General features: G+C 43.5%; 1 protein-coding gene across 3 annotated transcripts in view; it reads left to right on the top strand.

Annotated features, from left to right (window-relative positions):
* cdk14 (cyclin dependent kinase 14) overlaps positions 1–23,481 on the top strand; it is a 140,188-nt gene that overhangs the window by 74,086 nt on the left and 42,621 nt on the right. For all 3 annotated transcript variants that reach the window (XM_028425956.1, XM_028425957.1, XM_028425958.1), the window contains 4 exons: positions 1,992–2,112; positions 7,254–7,347; positions 20,141–20,204; positions 22,816–22,864. In XM_028425956.1, the coding sequence (XP_028281757.1) occupies positions 1,992–2,112; positions 7,254–7,347; positions 20,141–20,204; positions 22,816–22,864 (328 nt within the window). The remainder of the gene's footprint in view (positions 1–1,991; positions 2,113–7,253; positions 7,348–20,140; positions 20,205–22,815; positions 22,865–23,481) is intronic.

Consider the following 23,481-nt stretch of genomic DNA (forward strand, 5'->3'; position numbering starts at 1 on the left):
TTACTTTCTACTACAGGTGATGCCATGTTAGAAAAACAAGGTGCTGCTTTGTCAAGTCACGTGATTGTAAGGTTGACATTTAGATGTATTTGATCGACCAATATTTCTGTAAAATTGTACAAAAAAACCTTTTTTAAGCCAATTGTGTCGTTAACTGTTATTGATACTAATATACACTCAACAAAAATATAAACGCAACACTTTTGTTTTTGCTCCCATGTTTCATGAGATGGACTTGAAGATCTAAACTTCATTCCAGATACACAATATTACCATTCCTCTCAAACATTGTTCACAAATCTGTCTAAATGTGTGATAGTGAGCACTTCTGCTTTGCTGAGATAATCCATCCCACCTCACAGGTGTGCCACATCAAAATGCTGATCTGACATCATGATTAGTGCACAGGTGTACCTTAAACTGCCCACAATAAAAGGCCACCCTCAAATGTGCAGTTTTGTCTCACAGCAAAATGCCACAGATGCCACAAGCATTGAGGGAGTGTGCAATTGGCATGCTGACAGCAGGAATGTCAACCAGATCTGTTGCTCGTGCATTGAATGTTCATTTCTCCACCATAAGCCGTCTCCAAAGGCGTTTCAGAGAATATGGCAGTACATCCAACCGGCCTCACAACCGCAGACCACGAGTAACCACACCAGCCCAGGACCTCCACATCCAGCAGGTTCACCTCCGAGATCGTCTGAGACCAGCCACTCAGACAGCTGCTGAAACAATTGGTTTGCATAACCAAACAATTTCTGCACAAACTGTCAGAAACCGTCTCAGGGAAGCTCAACTGCATGCTCGTCGTCCTCATCGGGGTCTTAACCTGACTCCAGATCGTCGCCGTAACAGACTTGAGTGGGCAAATGCTCACATTCGATGGCGTCTAGCATGTTGGAGAGGTGTTCTCTTCACGGATGAATCTCAGTTTACATTGTTCAGGGCAGATGGCAGACAGCGTGTGTGGCGTCGTGTGGGTGAGCGCTTTGCTGATGTCAATGTTGTGGATCGAGTGGCCCATGGTGGTGGTGGGGTCATGGTATGGGCAGGCATCTGTTATGGACGAAGAACACAGGTGCATTTTATTGATGGCATTTTGAATGCACAGAGATACCGTGATGAGATCCTGAGGCCCATTGTTGTGCCATACATCCATGAACATCACCTCATGTTTCAGCAAGATAATGCACGGCCCCATGTTGCAAGGATCTGTACACAATTCTTGGAAGCTGAAAATGTCCCAGTTCTTGCATGGCCAGCATACTCACCGGACATGTCACCCATTGAACATGTTTGGGATGTGCTTGACCGGCGTATACGACAGCGTGCACCAGTTCCCACTAATATCCAGCAACTTCGCACAGCCATTGAAGAGGAGTGGACCAACATTCCACAGGCCACAATAGACAATCTGATAAACTCTATGCGAAGAAGATGTGTTGCACTGCATGAGGCAAATGGTGGTCACACCAGATACTGACTGGTTCTGAGTCCCCAGACCGCCAATAAAGCAGAAACAAAATGCACATTTCAGGGTGGCCTTTTATTGTGGGCAGTTTGAGGTACACCTGTGCACTAATCATGATGTCAGATCAGCATCTTGATGTGGCACACCTGTGAGGTGGGATGGATTATCTCAGCAAAGCAGAAGTGCTCACTATCACACATTTAGACAGATTTGTGAACAATGTTTGAGAGGAATGGTAATATTGTGTATCTGGAATGAAGTTTAGATCTTCAAGTCCATCTCATGAAACATGGGAGCAAAAACAAAAGTGTTGCGTTTATATTTTTGTTGAGTGTATAAAATAAGATCCTAAAAAGGAAGAAAAATGACTCCTGAAGCTGTGGACCTTAGCCTTCCATCCTTCCCACATTGTCTGGTTAAGCAGATTTTAGCAGCTGCTTTGTTTCCAGGAGCCTGTTGAAGGTCATTCAATGATAATGCTTTCTGAGACTGGGTTGTTGTTGTGTTGCTCCCTCAGGCCTGGCCAGGGCCAAGTCAGTCCCCAGCCATACCTACTCCAACGAGGTGGTGACCCTGTGGTACCGGCCTCCAGATGTCCTGCTGGGATCCACGGACTATTCCACCTGCCTGGACATGTGGTGGGTACTCCTCACCTCTTACCTACATGTGTGTGTGTGTCCTTGATTTATTCCATTAAGATTCTGATCTATTTCTTCTAAAGGCAACCTGGAAAATACATCATGAAGTAGACAAAAAACCAATTAAAACCCACTTATCAGAAGCTTAGACTCACCTGAGGCCGTGTTCCCTGCGGTCTGCTGGAGATTGTGCCTTAGTTTTTTGTTTCCAACACACAGACACACACATTCATCACATTCACCCCACACACACACATACACACACACACAGCTGCTACAGAGATGAAACAGTTACCAAACTATAAACATTTAAAGATCATGTGAGCGAGGACAGGAGACACATATCCTCTGTGGACAGAGACGGAAATCTGACCTTGTCAAAGCAATGTAAACTCAGGATGTATTCTTTGTATTCTCTGGATTTATTAGTCTTTTAAACTGGCTATAAAACTAAACTATAAAAAGGTCCTTTTGTGTCTTGAGCTATTAACTGTTGTTGTTTTGGCTAATGTAACTGACACGATGAGCTGAAACCAGATCCTGAAGATCCTAAAGTTTCACACATCCTAGAAACCTGGATGTTTTTTAGCAGTTGACCATCCAAGAATAATTGTAGTAATTGTAATAATTTAGTCAGTATCGTCTTTTAGTGACAACACACGGATGATGTTGAATCGGCTGCTAGCTAACATTATGTGTTTGGTCAAGCTGATGTTAAAGAAGAACCGCATCAGTTCTCCTCCAGAGTTCTTGTTCCAATTACTCTGAGAACTAGTGTTCACTGATAAAAACATAAAGTGCATCCTTTAAAGCAGTGGTCCCCAACCACCGGGCCGGGGACCGGTACCGGTCCGTGGGTCATTTGGTACCGGGCCGCACAGAAAGACTGAGCAAAACATATATTATTCATTATCTGAGTCTGACAGCTGTTTCATTTATAAATCGATCAGATTCATCCGCCTGTGCCTTTAAGCACCTGCCCAGACGCTTGTCTCGGTCACGGGATACGGCCCCAAAATTAAGCCCACAAGCAGCAAAAATAAATAAAAAAACAAACGTCTTTGGAGAGCTTCTTCGGAAAGGGGAAAAGGCCTAACGAGGAGACAGAAGAAGAGGAGCCTACCCCTTCAAAGAAAAAGAAACCTGCATTTAAAAGACTATATCAGGAGTCCTATTTAAAATACGGATTTATTGCAACAGGTGATTCTCACACAAGTCCGCTCTGAGTGATGTGGCGACAGACTCGCAAATGAGGCAACGAAGCCTTCAGAACTGCGAGACCGAGCACCCTGCATTAAAAGACAAGCCATGGAAGAAAACATGAACAAGAACGACTGAAGCAATTAATGACGGCCAAAACAAAATTACGGAGTGGACTGGACATAAGAAACACACTTCGGGTGTCATGTCTCCCATTATCCCCAGATGGGACCGCCTCATTGCTGGGAAAGCTCAAAGGCTCCCACTAATTAAGCATAAGAGTAAGAGTCTGTTTATGCACTTTTTTTTTTTTTGTTTTTTTTTTTTTCTGTGCCGGTCCGTGAAAGTATTGTTTTACATGATACCGGTCCGTGGTGCAAAAAAGGTTGGGGACCGCTGCTTTAAAGGACCGGGAGCAGGAACCTTTTAATCACATGACCCAAACTGGCACCTTTTCAAGCTAAATACAGGCCTACTTAATTCAGAGTACTGTTAAACTGATGGCATCTCATAATTCATCTTACCTGCAGAAAAAAAATCATAAATGAATGCTAAAGCCACACATTTGACCTTCTGAGTGATAAATAGTTGTGCTTCCTCTATCAGCAGAGCATGGAGACAGTGTATACTGTATATATATATATATATAGTGTACATATACAGGGAAACAGCTGGGGTTTATTTCAGCCTCACAGAACAGAAGGTTAATTAGCCACAGCTGAGTCCAATTACTGGTAACAGTTGTCACATCAGCTGACTTAAACTTTAACCTTTTTCCAGAACAATGATTAATAATGTAGTTTCAAATCTTCTCTTAGAAAATCACATTCACAATGCTTTTTTAAAAAAATAATAAAGCTTCAAAAGAAACAAAATTATTTACATTTGTTACCATATTCAAGAAATATATGAAGATATGTGAGTTTTTCTTTTACATTTTTGCATTAATTCTATATGCATCCATTCAAACATGGCCACAAATATAGCATGCACTGTAAAAAAATACATATTTCTGCACACTCAGGTGCAGCTAGGAAGCCATGATTGATTAACCTCTGACCAACAGTCATGTAATAAAAATTCCGTGATGTTCGATGGTGATTTGGATCTACTGTTGATGTAAAAGGTCAGTGTGTAGAAGCTGTAGAAGCAGAAATAATCAACTATCAGTAGGAGAAGGAACTGTGGTTCTGAGGGTTAAACTCAGGGAGTTTTGTCTTTGTTATAGAGCAGAAGTTTCTGAGAGGCAGACAGCAAAAGCGTTTTCTTTTATTCTCGCCACCTTGGACAATGGACAAGCTGTGGTGACCCCTTCTGTCTGGACAGGCAGATAAGTCCAAACATCCACAGCTGCATTGTGCAGCATCCAATTAAAGAGCAGCTATAGAGGTTCTGGGGACACAGAGAGATTGTGCGTCTGCTTTAAGGGCGCTGGCAGGTGGGCAAATCCACAGGGTGTCGTTCCGTTCCGCTGAGAGTCACCCTGTGACACGCGCACAGGCAATCACCCATCCTTTTTCCTCAGAAAGCAGTCGTCCATGAAGAAGCATCTCTTGCTGGACCCAAAGGTTGAGCAGATCCGTCTTCCTGCCATCCATCACAGCAGACTGCAGCTTACAGGCTGGGAGGAACTGCTCTATTTTTACCTTCCTTAGCACTTCAGCTATCACTTACATCAGTCAAGTCGGCAGATCAGTCAAGTGTGATCGTGCACAGATTAATGCACAGGTTTAGTCATGGTAGTCAGTGCTGCAGGACGTCTGCATCCTAAAGGACAGGGCTGGGGTTGGTCCATATCTGAACATGTATAAACCAAACCAACCCATGATCACCATGCTGAGGAAGGAGCATCACAAATAGGCCTAAAGTGTCAGCTGATAGGTGTAGTTTAAATCTTGGCCCATTCAAGAAAACGCATGCTTCAGCCGACCCGATCCTCAGCCAACACTGCCAACATTCAGCCAGAAGTGGGCCGATTGTGCTTGCTATATATATATATATATATATATATATATATATATATATATAAATATATAAATATTTTATTTGGAGATACTGGTATTGATTTAAGTTGTGGCCAAATCGATTTTTTTATTAATTATTTATGAGCAAAGATTAATTTCAACATCTTACTTTTGTGGTGCAGACAGCATAAAAACAACGTGAATGTGAGATACAGTTGCATTGTGCAATGTTCTTATAGTTAAAATAATTATAATTAAACGTATTGTTCTTGTGAAAGATGTATTACTAGTATTCAGATGAGGCTTTCCAAACAGGCTTTCCATACTCTAATACTAATCACAATATACACCGTCTTTGTTACAGTATCGGGATATATCGTATATCGTATTGTATCGTGACATGTGTATCGTGATATGTATCGTATCGCCAGATTCTGGCCAATACACAGCCCTAATCAGTGTTGTGTCAGCCTGCCTGTTTGTCTGTCTCCTCTCAGTCAGGTCTGCTGCCATGCAGAGGGTCCATTAACTGTCTGTGAGCAAACAAGCCAGTATTTACTGATGCTAATTTACAGCGTACTGACAGTGTGGCAGCACAGCCGGCCCCTGTGGCTGACTGATTCACTCTGGTCTCCCACACTTACTGATTAGTGATACAACTGGAGACAGAAGAAATAAAATGAGGACAGTGACATGTTGTGTAACAAACAAAGACTGTGTCATGTTAGCCAGTCTTTAGATTGTAACAGGTTCTATTAATTGGCCTCACCAATGTAACCGTAACATTAAGATGAACACAAGCACTCGTTCTGTCTCCCACACTGTTATTATGGAGAATGTTCTGCACAGTATCTGTCAAAGTTTTGGATTGTTGCAATAATATTAATGACTATAAACATTTGCACTATTCAAGCATATGCATCCTCTGCAATGTTGATAAGAGTATATAAAGTTTAGAAATCTCACTTTAAGGCACATTTAGAACCGACAATATATGTCATACCTCAGTATACCTCAGTGGTATAGCAGGGTTGTACAATAACCGGAAGGTTGGTGGTTCAATCCCAACTCCTCCCTAAGTCATTGTTGTGTGTCCTTGGGCAAGACACTTCACCTGTGCCTGTGTGGCGCGCCTTGCTAGTCATTGTATGACACTGCTTGGCAGCAGCCTTAAACAATTTCCCTCTGGGATTATTAAAGTATCTAAAATAAAAAAAATAAAAAATAATGTGAGGTTAATCATCCAAACTTCTCTGTTTGTATTGATATTTATTAACAGAATCATTCAGAAGTCAGCATCCTGGTCACATGTTTCCTTTTTATAACATACTATTAAAAAAAAAACATCATCATAAAAATACACACACGAACATGCAATAAAGTTTCTGTTTCTAAAAATCCAAAGTTAGTAAAGAGAAGCCTTAAAGACAGCTTTACAGCTGACAGCAGATCAGGATTCTCACTGAAGGTGTAACCCTACAGATAAAAATGTTATTTTATGACCTTTGTCTGTATTCACACATTCGCCTCAGCCAGCAGAGCAGCTCCCCACGCTCCAGTAAAAGTCCACGGTGCTGAGGTCAGAGCTGGGTCACAGAGATTTATTCCATAAAACATGGAAGGAATGAAGAAGTTTGGAGGGATGGATTTCTGGTAATCTCTCGCTCTCTCTCTCTCTCTCTCTCTCTTTCAAGTGTGCACTGAGGCAGGAAGTGAATCTGTCAGAAAACAGTAGCTGTCTGACAAATGACCGCTGACACACACACACACACACACACACACACCTTGTTTCATCCTGGCTTTCTGTTGAACTGGACTTGATATTTGAGGATTTTTTGGTTCTATACAGTTAAACAGACGTCAGCACCTCCTCAGGATGACTTTTACTTTACTAACAGTCGTCTGCAGCAGTGCAGCAGTCCCCAAAAAGTATCCAAACAAAGTTTTTAATCACTGAGGGCTTGTTCTGTCTTCTAGGGGAGTGGGCTGCATTTTCATCGAGATGATCCAAGGAGTGGCTGCCTTTCCTGGGATGAAGGACATCCAGGACCAGCTGGAGAGGATATTCCTGGTGAGTCACTGGTGTGTGTGTGTGTGTTTACTGCTGGCAGCCTCCATCACTGCTGCAGGGACTCCAGTCTTTTTAGTTCTGGCGTCCATGATTGTTGCTGTAGAAAATGGCTCCTGATGTACCTGTGAGTCTGTTTTACTTGTGACATCCAGCTGCAGTTGTATGCGGTATCATCATTGTGTTGATCCCCTCCTAACACAAAGTGGGTGTGACAAACACAAAGTTTAGTTGTTTCTGAACATTTGAAAGGACCCAGAAAGGTTGAAATCTTGAACTGCTGAGACTCCTGTGACCTTTTACTGATGTTCAAAAGTCACTGACGGTCGAGACAGATTCATGTTTGAACACTAAAGCCGACTGGACACAAGGAATCAATCCTTTGCTTACTGCAAAGATCATTTTTGTGTATGTGTGTGTGTGCAATGAATCTTGGGACATGTCGGGCTGTGAAAGCTTCAACTGTCGTGTCCTTTGCCATCAGGAAGAGATAGCTTTGTTGCACCACTGCGATGCTGGAGCCAAGCATAAACAGTGACAGACTGTTTACTTTTCATTGAATGGAGGTCCAACAAACTAAACTTAATAAAACTTCTACACCTCTTTACAACTAATGGCAACTTCTTTTATCTACAAACTTCTAAACTGACAGAAGTCCATTGACCACCATCATATTAATTCCTAGATAAGGTCCCAGTATGCAGAATGATTCAGCTTCTCTACAGGTGTAGACCTGTGAAGAACAACCTGAACTGAGGGTACCAGATGAAGTTCCACTCATATATATCCGTTTCACACTGACAGGTGGGTCAGAATGCAGACTGAAGTGTTTCTATCCTGCATTGTCACCATGTGCACACATATTGGGCCCGCTCATACCAGTCGAGTCTCGTTTGATCGCCACAGCGTGCCTGAGCACCGCTGCTGACCAGGTGTATCCATCTGTGGTCAGTTATCACCGAGGTGCTCCCAGGATTATTCCAGTCACATCAATGAGGGTTTGCTGCAGCATGATGCCAGGTTGGAAAACCACGGAGCAGAATCCCATGGGAGGCCGGCTGCGGAGGCCGTACCTGGTACTTGACAGGTGAACAATAATAATACAGAAGCCATTAAGTAATTGCACATGTGTATATCTCTGCAGTGGATGAGTAGTAGCATAAATATTTTAGAGTAATGTGAAGTCTCATGAATCCTTTCATCTGCCGATCTGCCATCCTTCCATATAATTTCATCTGCAGCCTCCTAATTGAAGCAGAGTGTAGCAGGGCAGACATAATGGATTTATATTCATAGGCTGGAAGGGCCTGAATAATTAATGCAGAAAATTACAGAGATGAGAGAATGAAATGGGTTCGACCAGGGAAGAAGTCAAGTGTGGAGACAAAGCACACAGGCTGCTGTTTGGCCTCTGGGCTGAAGGCTACAGATATGCATCAGAGAATGGATGGATTTGGGATGAAGGGATGAGGAGAGGTGAAGGAAGCCCCGCAGGCTGGGAATCTCTCACAAAAACAAGCCAGAGAGAGAGAGAGATGAAGGGAAAATTCTTCTTATTGATTGTGTTTCATGCCAGAAGGGAAAAAGTGGGGCTCCTGGAAGAGGTTCCAGCCTCGGTGATCCTGCCCCCCCCCCCTTTCAGACACAAAGACCCATCGCGATGGGACGAAAGGAGAGAAAAGCCCGACTGTGAGATGCCTGCTGGCCAAACTGATGATGAGGCTCAGCTGCACACTTGTCTGTCTGTCCGTCTGGCTTTTGTTTCATTTCTGATGCTATCATGGAGGTCTTTGAAAGCAGTGTCTGCAGCTGTACGGGCCACGAACATGAACATGTTGGAGCTGAATGTCCTTTAGTCCACCAACAATACATCACTCCACAAAAACATACACAGGGTTCAGAGCAGTGGCGTAGGAAGCATTAAAAATGTGGGGGGGACACCTTCTGTGGGTGGGTGGTGAAAAAAAGTACATCAGTATATTATGAAATATAATATAATAATATGAAGTAGTTGCATTTTCCTGTGGATTTTAGCAGGTTGTTAAACTATTTTACCTACAGAAGTAAACACTTAATGACTATTTCAGAGACAGATTCAACAAAAACTCGGTGACAAACAGAAACTAATTCCAAGTGAAACAACAGTTTTGTCAAACATACTGGTGCTACTACACTAACAGCCTCCACATCTGAGGCCTTCTCTCATTTACAGGGACAAAAAACTGGCAAATCCCATAGAAAAACGAACCAAACTGCTTAATGCAGATAATACTGAAACACTAAAAATACTAACTTACAAATAAATGCATGTCTTTATTTTTATTTGCTTATAAAACTACTTAATTCACAACAAACGTTGTGGATGTGTTTATAATGATGCGCTGCCTCATCTGCTGCATCAGTGTTCCCCTGTTCATATAATGCTCCACTGTGTCCTGACGGTCCATCACATGTGTTTTATTCTTGCTGATAAGAATAGGAGCAGGTGGCTATGTGCACTGACAGGCGAGGCTGAAGCTAGCAGGCTAACAGGAGCTAACCTGGCCTCATTACAATATGGGTTAATGCTGAAAACAACTCTAACTCTCTGTGTCTTTGTTAGAATCTCCTCATGTCCATTGTGTGTGGGGAGGCAGCAGAAAAGGCAACAACATGTCGTCAGACAAATAAAACCGTCTACTGTAACTGAAAGTAAACAGCAGCTTCCTCCCAACTTTTCTAAGTTGATTTAACATCAACCTAACGTCACCTGGGGCCATGTGACAAACAGTCAGGCTTCAGCATGAGCTGGACTTTGTGGGATGACACTGACGTCACCTCCTCCAGCTTCGACCAGCACCGACGGTTCTCTTTACGGTGTTTTACGCTCGCTCGAAGAGACCACTGGCTTTGTTAGGTCCGTTACTATAGTAACGGTATTGCAGCGCTGTGGTAACCAGGAAAACATGGAGTGGATTTCAGCGGTGAGGTTATTCTCTTATGAACCAAGTGGAACGGAGTTTTTCACGAGCAATCGAAACAGCGTTGGAGTTTCCTACTCACTAAATGTGGGGGGGTCCAAACGGGCCGTTTTAAAATGTGGTGGGGACATGTCCCCCTCTGATATAATGGTAGCGACGCCTATGGTTCAGAGTGAAGAACAGGAGCCTGCAGGGAACATATGTTAGCAACACACCGATCAGCTGGTTTTAAACTTTTTATTGATATTTTTATTTGTGAAATTAATTTCGCCCCATAGTAACACAACACATTCACATACAAAATAAACAAACACAAAAACCTGTCCTGTCTAGAACTTTACCATGAGCTATTTCCCCTGATATTTGATTAAATTGTAGCTCTACAACACTAATATAATGTATTCTGTTGGCTGAAGAACCTTTGCTGTTTCTCATCCAAATCACATTCAGTGTTTTGTATTTGTGTGTACTCAGCTGTCAGCTGGAAGTAGAAGACAGATTAATATGAAAATGTGGAGGTATGCAGCGAGCCTGTGTGTGTGTGTGCATCAGAAAAACTAGCTCACCTGTCAGAGTTGTCCTGATGTTGACATTTCCATCCATCCAGCACAGCCTTCAGTGTGTGTGTGTGTGTGTCTGCTGCCAGCTGTCAGCTGGGTCAGAGATGCGATGCACAGCCTCAGAGACTCATGTGAAGGGCACCATCAATGAATTATGCGGAGTCAGAAGCATCTTAAAGGCCATGTTGTTTGAAGAGAGGAAGAGAAAGGTCAGCTTCCATCACTGTTTGAGAGGCTTCCTGCCAGGAAGTCGAGTCGGCACGTTGAACACGATGTCCACAGAGCTGCAGTGTCACCAGGCTTTCTTTCAGTTTAAAGGGACATTTACGTCAGGGTGAAAAAGTGATGATGATCACGTCCGTCGTCACCAGAAGGAGGCGTAAGGAGGTAGATATATGTCCAGGCTAGTGCCCACTATATGTATACATGCTGTAGATATAACCACAGGTGGTCCATGAAAGGTCATATTAAACCTAACCAGGTAGGTTTAATGTCAAAGTCTTGATGACAAAAATGGAAAGAAATCATTATTTTTGTATGAATTTTGTAGTTGTGTATTTCTTTAGGCCAAAAGTCATTATATATCTATGGTTGTCTATTCCTACTCTCACTACACACTCACTGTACTCTCACTAACGCACAAAACGCACAAACTAAAGGATGAATTCATTAAATCGAGGTGGTCAAAAGGTCACCTGGTTCCCATTCGTTTGAACATGTCGGGGACGCCTGGAGGGCTTCTCATTGCATCTGGCACAAACATCCATTTGGACCCAAGTATTAGGTCAGATCATTAGAATCTGGTGGTTTAAAGGTCACCGTGACCTCACATAACATGTTTTTGGCATTAAGTCAAGAATTAATGTGCTTATTTATGGAAAATAAATCACAGGTGCAGTCATACTGCAAAAAAACAGCTGTTTAATTTAAGGCGTTGCTGTGTGTGGCAGTATTTAATATAGTAATATACAATATTTAAATACAGACAGTCATTGGTTTTGCTAAACAGCAACTTCTTTTTTTTAGAAGCTCTTCAGACCAAGAGAAGGAGAAATTAGTCTCTGTGCTATATATAAAATTCAGAACATATGCCATCATGAGAAAGTCTTTTCGCATTGTTCAATTCTGACTTTTGTTTATGCATATCAGCCTGTCTGGACAGTTCACGTTCATAATTATTAAGTTATTAAATTAAGTTTCTTTCACTAGACTTGTATTTGTGAATCTCTGTCCTCTGAAAGGACACGCATGGGGACATTGCTTTTCTCGAATGTGTACTCAGACTGCAGCATTTATGGGTGAAGTCCTACAGAGAAGTTGAGCTGCATGTCTGAAGAAGAGGGCCTACAGAACAGCCAGCCTGCTGGCCTGTTTTAGGAGCTGCTGTTTGTTGGTGCTGCATGAATTTCCATCTTAACTCTTTCTTTCTCATTCATGGTTCATGGCCACAAATCAGATATCTGTCTGATTTAGCACTACATCCTGAAGTGATGCTGAAGTTGGAGTAAAGAAAATCAGGATGGACGATTGGATTTCTGTGTCCATACAGACACATAGAACTCAGATTGGAGTCGCTTCTGCTTGGTAGTCTGAGCGTCGCCTTACAGGCTGATATCAAACACAGTTTCCAGCTCTTATTATTCCAGGTTTTGATGAAAGTAACACCTGTTTCCTTCCAGGCATGGTTGCTTCTTTTAATATTGCACGTGCCGCTTGGCAATGTGTATCCTGTCCACAGAACATAGGTGTGACTTTTCCTTCCTTTAATTATCCGGAGCTGGTGTCATTCACTGCAGCGGTTGACCTTCTGATAATGAAGCTTCAGGTGGATCTCCGGAGTGTTTGTAGATCCCTTTGAATGTATGCTTGCATTGACTGTGGTTGATACGTGGAACTGAAACAGCTTGTAACACCTCCTGTGTTCCTCACACACCTCCTCACTGGTGTGCTCATTATTAATTAAAATATTGATGAGCTCCCTGCGGAGAATATACAGCGGTGATGGCAGACATCTCTCTAAGTGTCCAGATGGGGCCACTGAAAATGTAGGGGTAGCTCACCAAAAACAGATGACTTGCCCGCCAGCTGTTCATATGACGGATGATCGGTGCAAAGATCTTGATGGTTGATTGGAGCTCAATGCAGCAATAAATTAATAAATATTTTCTTTGCAAAGGAAAGATCTATACCGGCTCTGCTGTGCATGGAAAGATACTTGTTATGTCTCTCTTTGTCATGTCATTAACGACGTGGTTAGCTGTCAGTTGAATTTTGCTCTGTGCATCTTTTCCTGGCTTTACGGTACGGTTCTCTGGTTGTTGTTCAGCTACACCAGAGCTGCTTTCCTGATCAGGATTTTGGATTAAAACCACTTTTTTAAAGCCCTGGGCAGGCAATGAGCCTGACAGTGGCAATGAATAACTTTCCTTTACTGGCAGGAAACCTTGAGAAGGACCTTGCTTATATGAAGGAGGCCTCCTGCTAAGATGGAGGAAGAAAGAGAGGACAGAGGACAAACATAGCAGATATAGACAACACTGTGCAGGACAGAGACAGGACTGCAGATCACATACAGCTCTGGAGAAACCTGCAAGACCTGAGAGAGACACAAACACAACACTACAGGAGAGAGAGAGGGGATGCACAGTTAATGGACACAGGATTATGAACAGGGGAGTCAGTCTGAAGGAAAGGGAGGAGGAAGAGGAGAGGAGAATCCTTCATTACGACTGTAAATATATATTTAATTCTTAAAATGCTGTTATTTCTTAGCTAGCATCCCACTGTGGGGGAAAGCTAATGGTGATCCAGAGTTAAATCTTGTACCGTTAAGCTTGACCGACAACATCTCAGAGCTGAGTGTGGTCACAAATGGCCTCCTCTACGCAGCAGCTTTGTTAACGTATATAAAGAAAATACAGTCAAAAAGCTTTTCAGCTTCTTTTTTTTGAAGAAGCTTTTCTTTTCCTCTGGGCCAGTTCTCCTCTAATACCACACCTCCACACTGTTATTATGCTTGACAGCGTCACGGCGGTGCCATTTCCTGAGCTTATCACTGCTCCTGCAGCGCTGCGTGTGCACGTCAGGCTGAGCGAGGCGTAAATACACATTTTTTTATTTATTCAAAGTGTCTGTTTCAGATGCATGCTGCTGTCTTTAGTAATTGAATGGCCCCCGTTATACAGCCTGTATGTTCAGGACTGTGTTTGTCTTTAGATAGGTGTTGTGCCTCTCTATACGTCTACACACACACACACACACACACACACAGTGTCTGTGTGAATTAAAATTGAGGTGCATGAGGCCAGGCTCTCTGGAGCTGGTTAACTAGCTGTCAGCACACAAAAGATTACATCCACGGGAAGATGTACATGAATATAGACAGGTCTATCTGCGGGAAATAGCCTGTCAGGCAGAGGTGAGTGTGTTGGTGTACGAGTGTGTGTGTGTGTGTGTGTGTGTGTGTGTTTCTGCTTAAAAGACAACGAGCCGCCTTCTTATATTAGTGTGAGCGAGGCAGCTGCTGTTCCTGCTGACAGCCATGGAGGATATGACAGCTTATAGTTTTTATTTACAAAAACACACTGGTTAGGTTTAGTGATCTGATTATGGTCATTAATCACAGTGAAGCATTACTGCAATTAAGATGTTTACATGTTGTTTATAAGACACTTTCATTAATATTCCTGCAGTCTGATTAATGGCTGTAAACGACGCCTCCGCATTACTGTGGCACATTTTCCTGCAGCGTGTAATCATAACTTTGTCAGACCTGTGTTTGAATTTGTGTATGTTTGTGTGTATTGTCACTAATAGGGTTGGTGCTTTTATTACTCAACAGAGCACACACACACACATGTGTATTCCTTTATTTCTAGTAAACAGCTACAAGAGCTAGTTGTTAAATACAACATACATTATATCCATTTCAATCATGAGAGACTCGGCGAACTGAATGAAAAAAGATTTATTATAGTACAAGAATTTCAGAATGTGCATTGGCGTCCTAGACCCCGTCATGAAGACCACATCCGAAAGGGGGGAAGCGCAAGAGGAGAGGCCACATGGAAGACGGGAGGTGGAGTGAGGGACAGAAGGAGAGAGAGGGAGAGGATGGTGAAGAGGGAGAGATTAGGGAAGTGGATAGAGATAAATGATGAATGACGTGAACCAGAGTCTTCCTGATTGAGCTACATTTATGCCAGGCTATAGTAGCAAACTCAGAGGCAGACAAATGAAGCTTATGCTGAAGCATCAAACCCTGCAGGTCTCCGTGCAGCCTGTAGGGCAGACTCCAACAGTGAGTCAGTCAGGCCGCGGGCCACACACAGAAACTCCACAGTGCATTCAGATGTTACCACGGTGCTGCAGCCAACACATTTCATCGTCACCTGCTCTTAAAAAGCTCAGATCTTGCCCGACTTTCAGAACTCTGGGATTTGCTACTTTGACTTTAACTCTAATGGTTTTCTTCTGTAAAAATATCTTCACATCATCTGTGCTGCTCTGCACTGTGTGTGTGTTTCAACAACCAGCACACACTCAGAGAGGACATGGACACACAGAGAGAGGACAGAGGAGGAACCAGTAAATGACAGCAACAGATTCTAACAATGATGAAAATGTAACAGGAGCATATTTATAAAGGTAGATACTGTGCCAGTGGGCTCCAATTTATATTATTATTTATGATTTACTTATGGAAGTCTATGTGGCCCTCGCAAAAAAATAATTGCCCACCCCTGCAATAGACAGTAGGCGTATGTCTTTTTCCATGTTCTCACATCTTGGAACAAGAGTTCAAGCGGTGAAGCCGCATGGAGAAAAGGAACAGCGTAAATAAAAACAATCTATAAACCACCTCTGGAAGGAAACAATGTTTTAGGAGTACTGTTGGTTTTGTCTGTTTGGTTAATGACCTACAGTCAGCTGCCAGGGGACACTGCCGATGTTTTGCTCCAACTTTTGGGCGGCTGTCATGTAATCCATTGATCTGTACGGTCTGTGATCAATGCCAAGAGCCTCACGCCTCAGAAATAATATGCCCTCATGCTTTTGGGTGGATCAGGATTTGGTCCATTCATTGTTGTTTCACAGACTTTTCGGAAGTGAAGTGTTTTTTAAAGGACTGCAGTAGAAGCACTTGCAGTGAGTACACCTGTGAAGGAGTTCATTACAGCAGTGAAGAGGCCCTGCGTGGTGTACTGAGCCATTTTCTCTCCATGGAGAGAGGCCTGTTTATTTCCAACATGGTTATGGCTATGAAGAGTAAGCCGGCGCACATGTGAGCTGATCTAACCTCAGGAGAGAGTGGGAGGCTGCCAGGGAGATAAATAACGCCATTTCACCGACAGCCGCTGTGTGTGTGTGTGACAGGAGCATCCATCTGCTGGAACCCAGACAGGATAGTCAGGGCTTACCGAACACATTCCTCCCATCGCAGCGGGAGACAACTGATCCACTTGGCTCTGGTTTTGATCCGTTTGACCCCTGCCTGGAGGTGACCCCAATCTGCTTGGCTGTGACCTGGGTTTGGAGAGCGGTTAGGAGGAGGGGGAGGCTGGGGTCAGAGTTAGGACAAGGGCAGAGGGGCCTGGAGAGAATGTGGATGAGACAGAGACGGGATGCTGCTGGGACCAGAGGGTCAGTACTAGTGCTTATGTTTGGATTAAGGGATTGATCTATGAGGAGCAAATGTAACTTACAACCTGCAGGAACAGAAGACACTTCATCCTAGGTTTAAAACCACTAAGCTGCACTCATAACAATATATCTGTGTGTGTGTTTTGCCTCGTGCCTTTTTGTAAAAGAATATATCCACCATTATAATTATAACAGCCAAGTGGTTACACACATAGATCATATGTACAGTAAAAATCTGATGATATCTGCCCTTTGTGGTTCCAACAAATCTGGTATTGCATTAGCTGGATCACTGTTATGAGCCACAGCGATGCAGCCATGCTGTCCTTATAATGACATCATGTTTGCATAAGAAAGGTCAGAAATTGGCAAGATTTAATGATATATTGGCAAAATCAACACCAACAAAGTCCCTGTTCATTGAATATTTATTGTTATTTATTCAAACCTAGAGATTGTATCAAATATGGCTAAATAGGTGGAGAATGCTGGTCCAAGGTTACTTTGGAGAGTGAGTGTTGTTTGATTCTAATAGTGATGTTACATCCGAGCTGTGTAAGCTGAATTCAGATAATTGAAGTCACCTTTTCTGTGCACTTTTACCTTCACTGCGATGAGTGTGTGACCTGCTGACTGCTCAGATCTGTCTGTAATCTCCTCATTCTCTCTCTCCTGCAACGTAAACATAATTAGGGCTGCCTGCATGAAGGTCAGACACACTGTTTGTGTCTGGCTGGCTGGCTGGGTGGGTGGTCTGTAACCTGGCCCCGCTGGGTGTGGTGGTGTTGGTGAGAGTATGTGTGTGCATAGCAGGGATCAGGGTCATAACCTGTGACCTGACAGGAATTCATCTGTGGCTGTACTCTCTCAGTGCTGGATTACTGTGTCCTCCCTATCAACAAACTGTTTCAAATATCTCTTCCTCCATCTGTGCCGGGTTTGGAATTCACTGCCTCGGCAAAGATAAGAGTTTTATTTGTTCACATAGACATAGAGAGTGGAGGTTTTCCCCCAGAGGCACAGTGGCCATCTTTACATTGAAGTGACAGCTAGCACGTTTAGCAGAAAAATGCTAAATCTGCACAAAATGAGCTCAAACCGCCTGTGAGTGTGCTTCACCTGTACATTAAGCAACAGGACCGAGGTGGTGTGCATATGATTATTATTTTCCCACCATACGGCTGGCTGTGCCCTCAACTAACACTGATGTGTGGATGTTGTTAGACAAGCACAGTACAAGAGCAAGCCATGAGCTGCATAATCTGGAGTCTGAGAGTATCCGACTGCATGAAATCACACACGGTTGCCTGGAGACAGGAGAGAAGATGTAAACAACAACAAATATGGAAACATGCAGAGTGTGGATGTAGCCCCACAGCAGCAAGCAGCAGCTCAGGGTCGGCTGCAGAGAATAAACGTCTCGTAGCATAATAGAAGATCTGTGGGGGAATCTTAAACATGACGCCTACAAGATGGGATTTACAAAGAGGAGGGCATCCAAAGACTGTCGGCCTTTGAGTACAGAGACACATTAAAAAAGGATGATCGTCCCTGAAACGAGCCCGTAAGGGTGTGTGGCCCCTCCCTGTGGTTGTGTTAATACAGTGTGGCCCATATTGATCAAATTGCCTTGTTTTAGTGAAGACGTGTAGGCGAATCAGTTTGATGTTGTCTGTGTGTGAGGTCTTCTTCTCCCAGACCCCCCCAACCCGAGCTGCGCTGCACCTCTTCACCCCTCTGATGTCCTAATAAAGACTCTGGCATTCAGCCTCCCCCCTCTCTTCACTTCAAAGGCCACCAAACAGTTATATCAATAATGCAAAAGGAGTTCAGCTGTGCCAACCGACTGAGACTCCCCCCCACGCCCACGCCTTCCCCACAGTCACCCCCTGTAACACATCCCGCCCTAACCCTGTCTGCAGTAAACCCCATCCCAATCCCACAGCCGTGTTCATCCAGGACGACACAGACGTAGCTCTGCTCCTGAGCAGTGGCAGGTAGAGAAGGTAAATCCAGGCAGAAACTGCAGTTTGTTCCCCACAGAGCATGGAGGATATCTTTCATCGCTAAAAACAGGACAATCAGACTGTGAGGGTGTAAAAATAGCATAAAATGAAGTGCAGTCATATCAAGAGCTGCTCTAGACGTGGACTTTCCTTGATTGCCCGGCAGGATTATGTGCACATTAAAGTTAAATTTAGCTTCATGATTAAATGATGCTGTCAGTGCTGTGTGTGTGTGCTGCCAAGGCCTGGACCCTGTAGGACCTCTCTGAAGGCGCCCCGTGGTATCTGCTACCAAGACATTAGCCGCAAATCCTTTAAGTTCCATAAACTGCAAGTTGGACCCACTGGATCAGACTGGTTCCAGGAGATCATCCAACACCCTGTCAGTGCTTTATAATGACCGCTGCTGAGGTCTGATGTTCTGGCCGTACTTGGACAGTTTGGTCTCCTGCTCCTGCATCCAGCACAGAAAGTACAAGAACAGATCACTTATTTTCCATCATTACATCCAACCTAGCTCCCTTCCAGTCACCACTGTTTCAGATTATTTCCTCATATATACAGCCATACATGTTCAGATTAGGAGACCCCTTCAGTGTCTGAAAAAGGATGAAGTGCACATTTAACTCTTTACTCTGCTGGATACATGGGACTGATACTACTTTATCATTAGCTACCTTGCTGCATAATGGTGACATTGATTATTACCTCTTTTGTTATTTGTACTTTAACATTGTAAACAATGAAATGAAATCTGAGTCTCAGTATTTTTCAGTTTTGATAATAGAAACGAACTGAACATACATGGGGCTCATCTTCTGACATCTGCTTCCTGGTACCATACCGCCCTCTGGTGGTGATCTTTTTTAGTACATCCACAGTTGTGCATTTGTAGGGCAGCTAAGATAAGCTAAGCCAGGCCCAGGCCTGTTGTGAGTGTTTTTTATTCAGATATTTCCATTTTTTCGCCCGTCTTTCTTTCTGTGTTGGCATTGATTGAAATAAGCAGGTTAATCAATACACACATACTAAAACTGAAAGCCTGAACTCTGCCCACGTTTCTCTCTCTCTCTCTCTCACTGTCTGCTGTGCCAACATCTGAAACTAATTTCTCCCACAACACACACCTCCACCCTCCGTTTTCAAGGATTTTTTTACAGGCCTGAGAAATCAACTTTCTTGAAGTGTGCTGCAGATCAGATACAATCTGGAAACGATTATGCTGCTTAGCTGAGGGATCATGTTGAAGGCATGTCCGCTGCTCTGCGTCCTGTCATCATAAACCTAAGCTGTGTGCGTGAGAACGCAGAGTTTCCCATAAAGATGATGATGATGATGATGATGCACCAATCACGACTATTGCACAAACAGTAGGAGTGCTGGAAGTTTGTCGGTACGTCAACACACTCATTAGGAAACAACAGTGTTATCTGTGACACAGAATGGTTGTTTGCTCGCTCACTGGAGTACATGTCACAAATATGGATGTTGAATTCTTAAGGACCAGATATAAACTATAACAAAATGTGTTCATTGCTGTGTCACATGAGTATCATGCTACAATTATCCTGAACTTGACAATATATAAAGTGATAAACTGACTTTCTCCATTCGTGTTGTTTTTTAGGTCCTTGGTACTCCGTCTGAGGAAACGTGGCCTGGTGTCAACTCCTTGCCTCATTTTAAACCAGGTAGGACTTTCTTCTTATGTATGACTATATGCTATATGACCATATACTATTAGCATGGAACCTTTTTACAATGTGCAGTTAAAGGTAGGGTAGGAGATTTCATTCTAATGCACTTTTTTAGTGTAACTTCTCTTTACAATCCGGGCTCTATGCTAACACCTTTTTTAATGTTTTGTGTCTGTGGACTGTGTTAACCCTTTAGCCTCTATAATGCTGAGTGACTGTAGGCTGCTAATACTTTAGCACCTTTCAGTTTTTTGGGGGGATGCCACTCTGTGACCACACAGTCTGCACTCTCAGTAATTGAATTGAACCAGCAGTGGCGCCTACCAACAGCTCACTGTACCCCATTAATGCAGCCAGCAGGAGTGGGGGTGGCAGCTCTGCCAGGGTAGCCATGCCCTTTGGGAGCTCATTAGGGCTTTTTAGAGGAGAACATGATTGCAGGGACCGCAGATTAGTGTCAGCTAATGCCGAGAAGAGGAGCAGGAGTAAAAAGAAGAGGGGACAGGCAGTGGTGGACATAAAGAGGGGTAGAGTGTGGGGGGGGGGGGGCAGCCAGGCATCACAAAGCTACAGTATGCGACCCAGCTACCCATCTCCAGTGGCCAATTAGAGACCAGCTGGGGGTGACCCTCGTGGTCACATGCACACCCAACTCATACTAATGTGAGCTTGCATCCTGTGGCCATGGCGACAGTTGGCCCTTGTTAGCTTCTCGCACACTGTGTTGAACAGCTGTGCAGCTGTCACACACACACACACACCCAGTTTCGCCTGGTGCTAGCCCCGGAGCGCTGCATCTGTTCATATGACGTCTGCAGATCGGAGCTTATTATGGTCGCACTTTCAACAAACACAGGAGGAGCGAGATGTTAGCAGAGAACACATGTTGGTCCCAGAAAGAATGATAATGATGATGATGATGATGATGAGGACGATCCAATCTTGAGACAATTATATTTAGATTGAACCACCTTTGAAAAGGTAGAAACTGGACAATAATTGGCTGCTGGTAAATATATTTAAAAAGATATATAAGCAAGTAATTATTATTCAGTCTGGAACCCCAGTATTCACAATAATTCTAGAGAATTAAAGGTTTTATTTAGCTTTTATTTTATTAATTTATTGTGATGTTTTTCATTATTTTAGCTTCCACCTGTTGGCATGTTTTATAAACGTATTTACTAGATACTAGTGTAGTTTTTGGTGTAAAAAAATTAAAGATTGATTAATAATGTTCCTTTTGTTTTACTTAAGATTTCAAATGTAGTGAAACAAATACAAGTAAAAACACTTTTAATTATCAAATGTGCTTAAAAATTGATTAATAGTACTTTCTAAGTTTTCAAATGACATGACAGTGCTCCAGTCATCACAAATTAATGCCAGTAGTTTGGTCAATGGCTGTTAGAGCTCGTATTCATACATTCCAGAGGCTGCAGTCAGCAGCAGATGGCGGTGTTGCATCACTCTGGAAAACCTCTCCAGCTGCTCTGAACTCCTCTGAGATGCCGGCTGTCTGCACACTCCTCCAAAAACAACATATTCTCCTTGTTCTACTTGTGATTCATCACATTTTTTCCCCGTTTCTCCTACATGCAGACTGTAATGCTTTTTTAATGTCGTCCCAACCGTTGGAATATATCGCTCCACTTAGTGTTTCAGGCGTGACACTGCGGCTTGACCTCAGTGTGGAGGCGCCACTTATTTTTCACATTTTTGTGGTTATGAAAGGTTCCACAGATACTTCCTCACTTCCAGTCCTCACTTTACTGCTTTCCTTCTTCTCCTAGTTGTATTTAGAGCATTTTTGTAGGGACCAAGTAGACTTTTAATTAAACCTTAGAGAGTCTGCATACTTACAAGAGCTGCATCTGTTTTTTTTGTCCATGCTCGGTGGATATATCTTGAAAAATGTAGTAAAACCTTTAATATACATATATATGTGTGTGTGTGTTCTCCGTTCCCTTGCCTGGGTCTATTTCTGGGTTCTCTGCATGTCTGGCAGCCGTCACCTCTGGCGCTCAGGGAGCTGTGGCCAGTTTAGGCCAGCCCCCAGGCACCAAACTGGGTGACTGGCTGTATAGCTGGCAAAGCGAGGGCTGGAGCTGGAAGGCGGTTGAGGGAGGTTGGCTCACAGGATTAGGGCCGCACTGTGGGAGGCCGGTCGGACTAGCACACTGGGCGGCTGGCTATAGCTGGTGCGGTGGCTGGTCAGCTGACAGCCTCGGCCTGACTGTGCATCCGCATGGCAGCGCTGGCTTAGATTTAGAGACTGTCGCCGGGCCTTACACAACACAGCAAACATAGCTGTGGAAATATGAAATCCTACCTCACCAAGCTGCTCTCACAAATATGTCAGTTTAATGTGGTCTTGCAGCTGAACCGTGCAGCTCATGCAGTATTACTCAAGAGTGATATCAGCCACTCCTCGTTTTGGCACAAATTAATACAGAAAGCAATGCAAAAACCTGTAGGCAGTCCGAGCTGGTTAGCCTCCATCAACCACACATGCGAATGGTTATATGTGCATACAGTAAACTAACTCTATAATAACATGACATGTTCATATATTAACTGCTTGTTTGCTGTTTCTCTGTTGCAGACCGCTTTACAGTGTACAGCGCCAAGAAGCTCAGACAAGCTTGGAATAAGTAAGTACAGTTTTTCCCCTATCTGTGTGTGTGTCTGTGTGTGTGTGTGTGTGTGTCCTCATCTCTATCACTGAACACATAGATCCCTACACATACATACACTAACTGCTGCCCACACCCTTCCTGTGGTTCTGCTGTGGTACATATGGCAGGAAAAGGGCACGGTGGCACAGCTGGGGCTCCTTCCATATGTGTGCCCCTGTTTGCCCCCGGATGTACATCTGGAAAGAGCTCTCTGTGTGTGTGAATTCTAAACGCAAGTGATTTATGTAAAAACTCCAGCTGGAATCCCTGCTCACAGACAGGCTGCTGATACCTGGGCGCCTCCTGTGATTTATTATAAGTTGTTTGTGTGCTTGATCTCCAGAGGCTCTGCTGCACCTTTAACTTGTGCAGGAAGCAGTGCCAAACATTCGGCAGGTACAGGGAGTCAGGGAGCATTCCTGCACAATATGAAGCATCCGAAAAAAAGAACTCTTATCCACAGAATGGAGGGTCAGGTGCATCCTGTTTGCTAAAACAGTGCAGAAAACACTTCCTGTGACCAACTTAGAAGCAGGTTTCAAAACCTAAAAAAGCCTTTAAACCTGAAAGTGTGGACATCATTCATTTTTGTA

Source organism: Parambassis ranga, chromosome 16 (assembly GCF_900634625.1).
Source record: "Parambassis ranga chromosome 16, fParRan2.1, whole genome shotgun sequence".
Lineage (NCBI taxonomy): Eukaryota > Metazoa > Chordata > Actinopteri > Ambassidae > Parambassis > Parambassis ranga.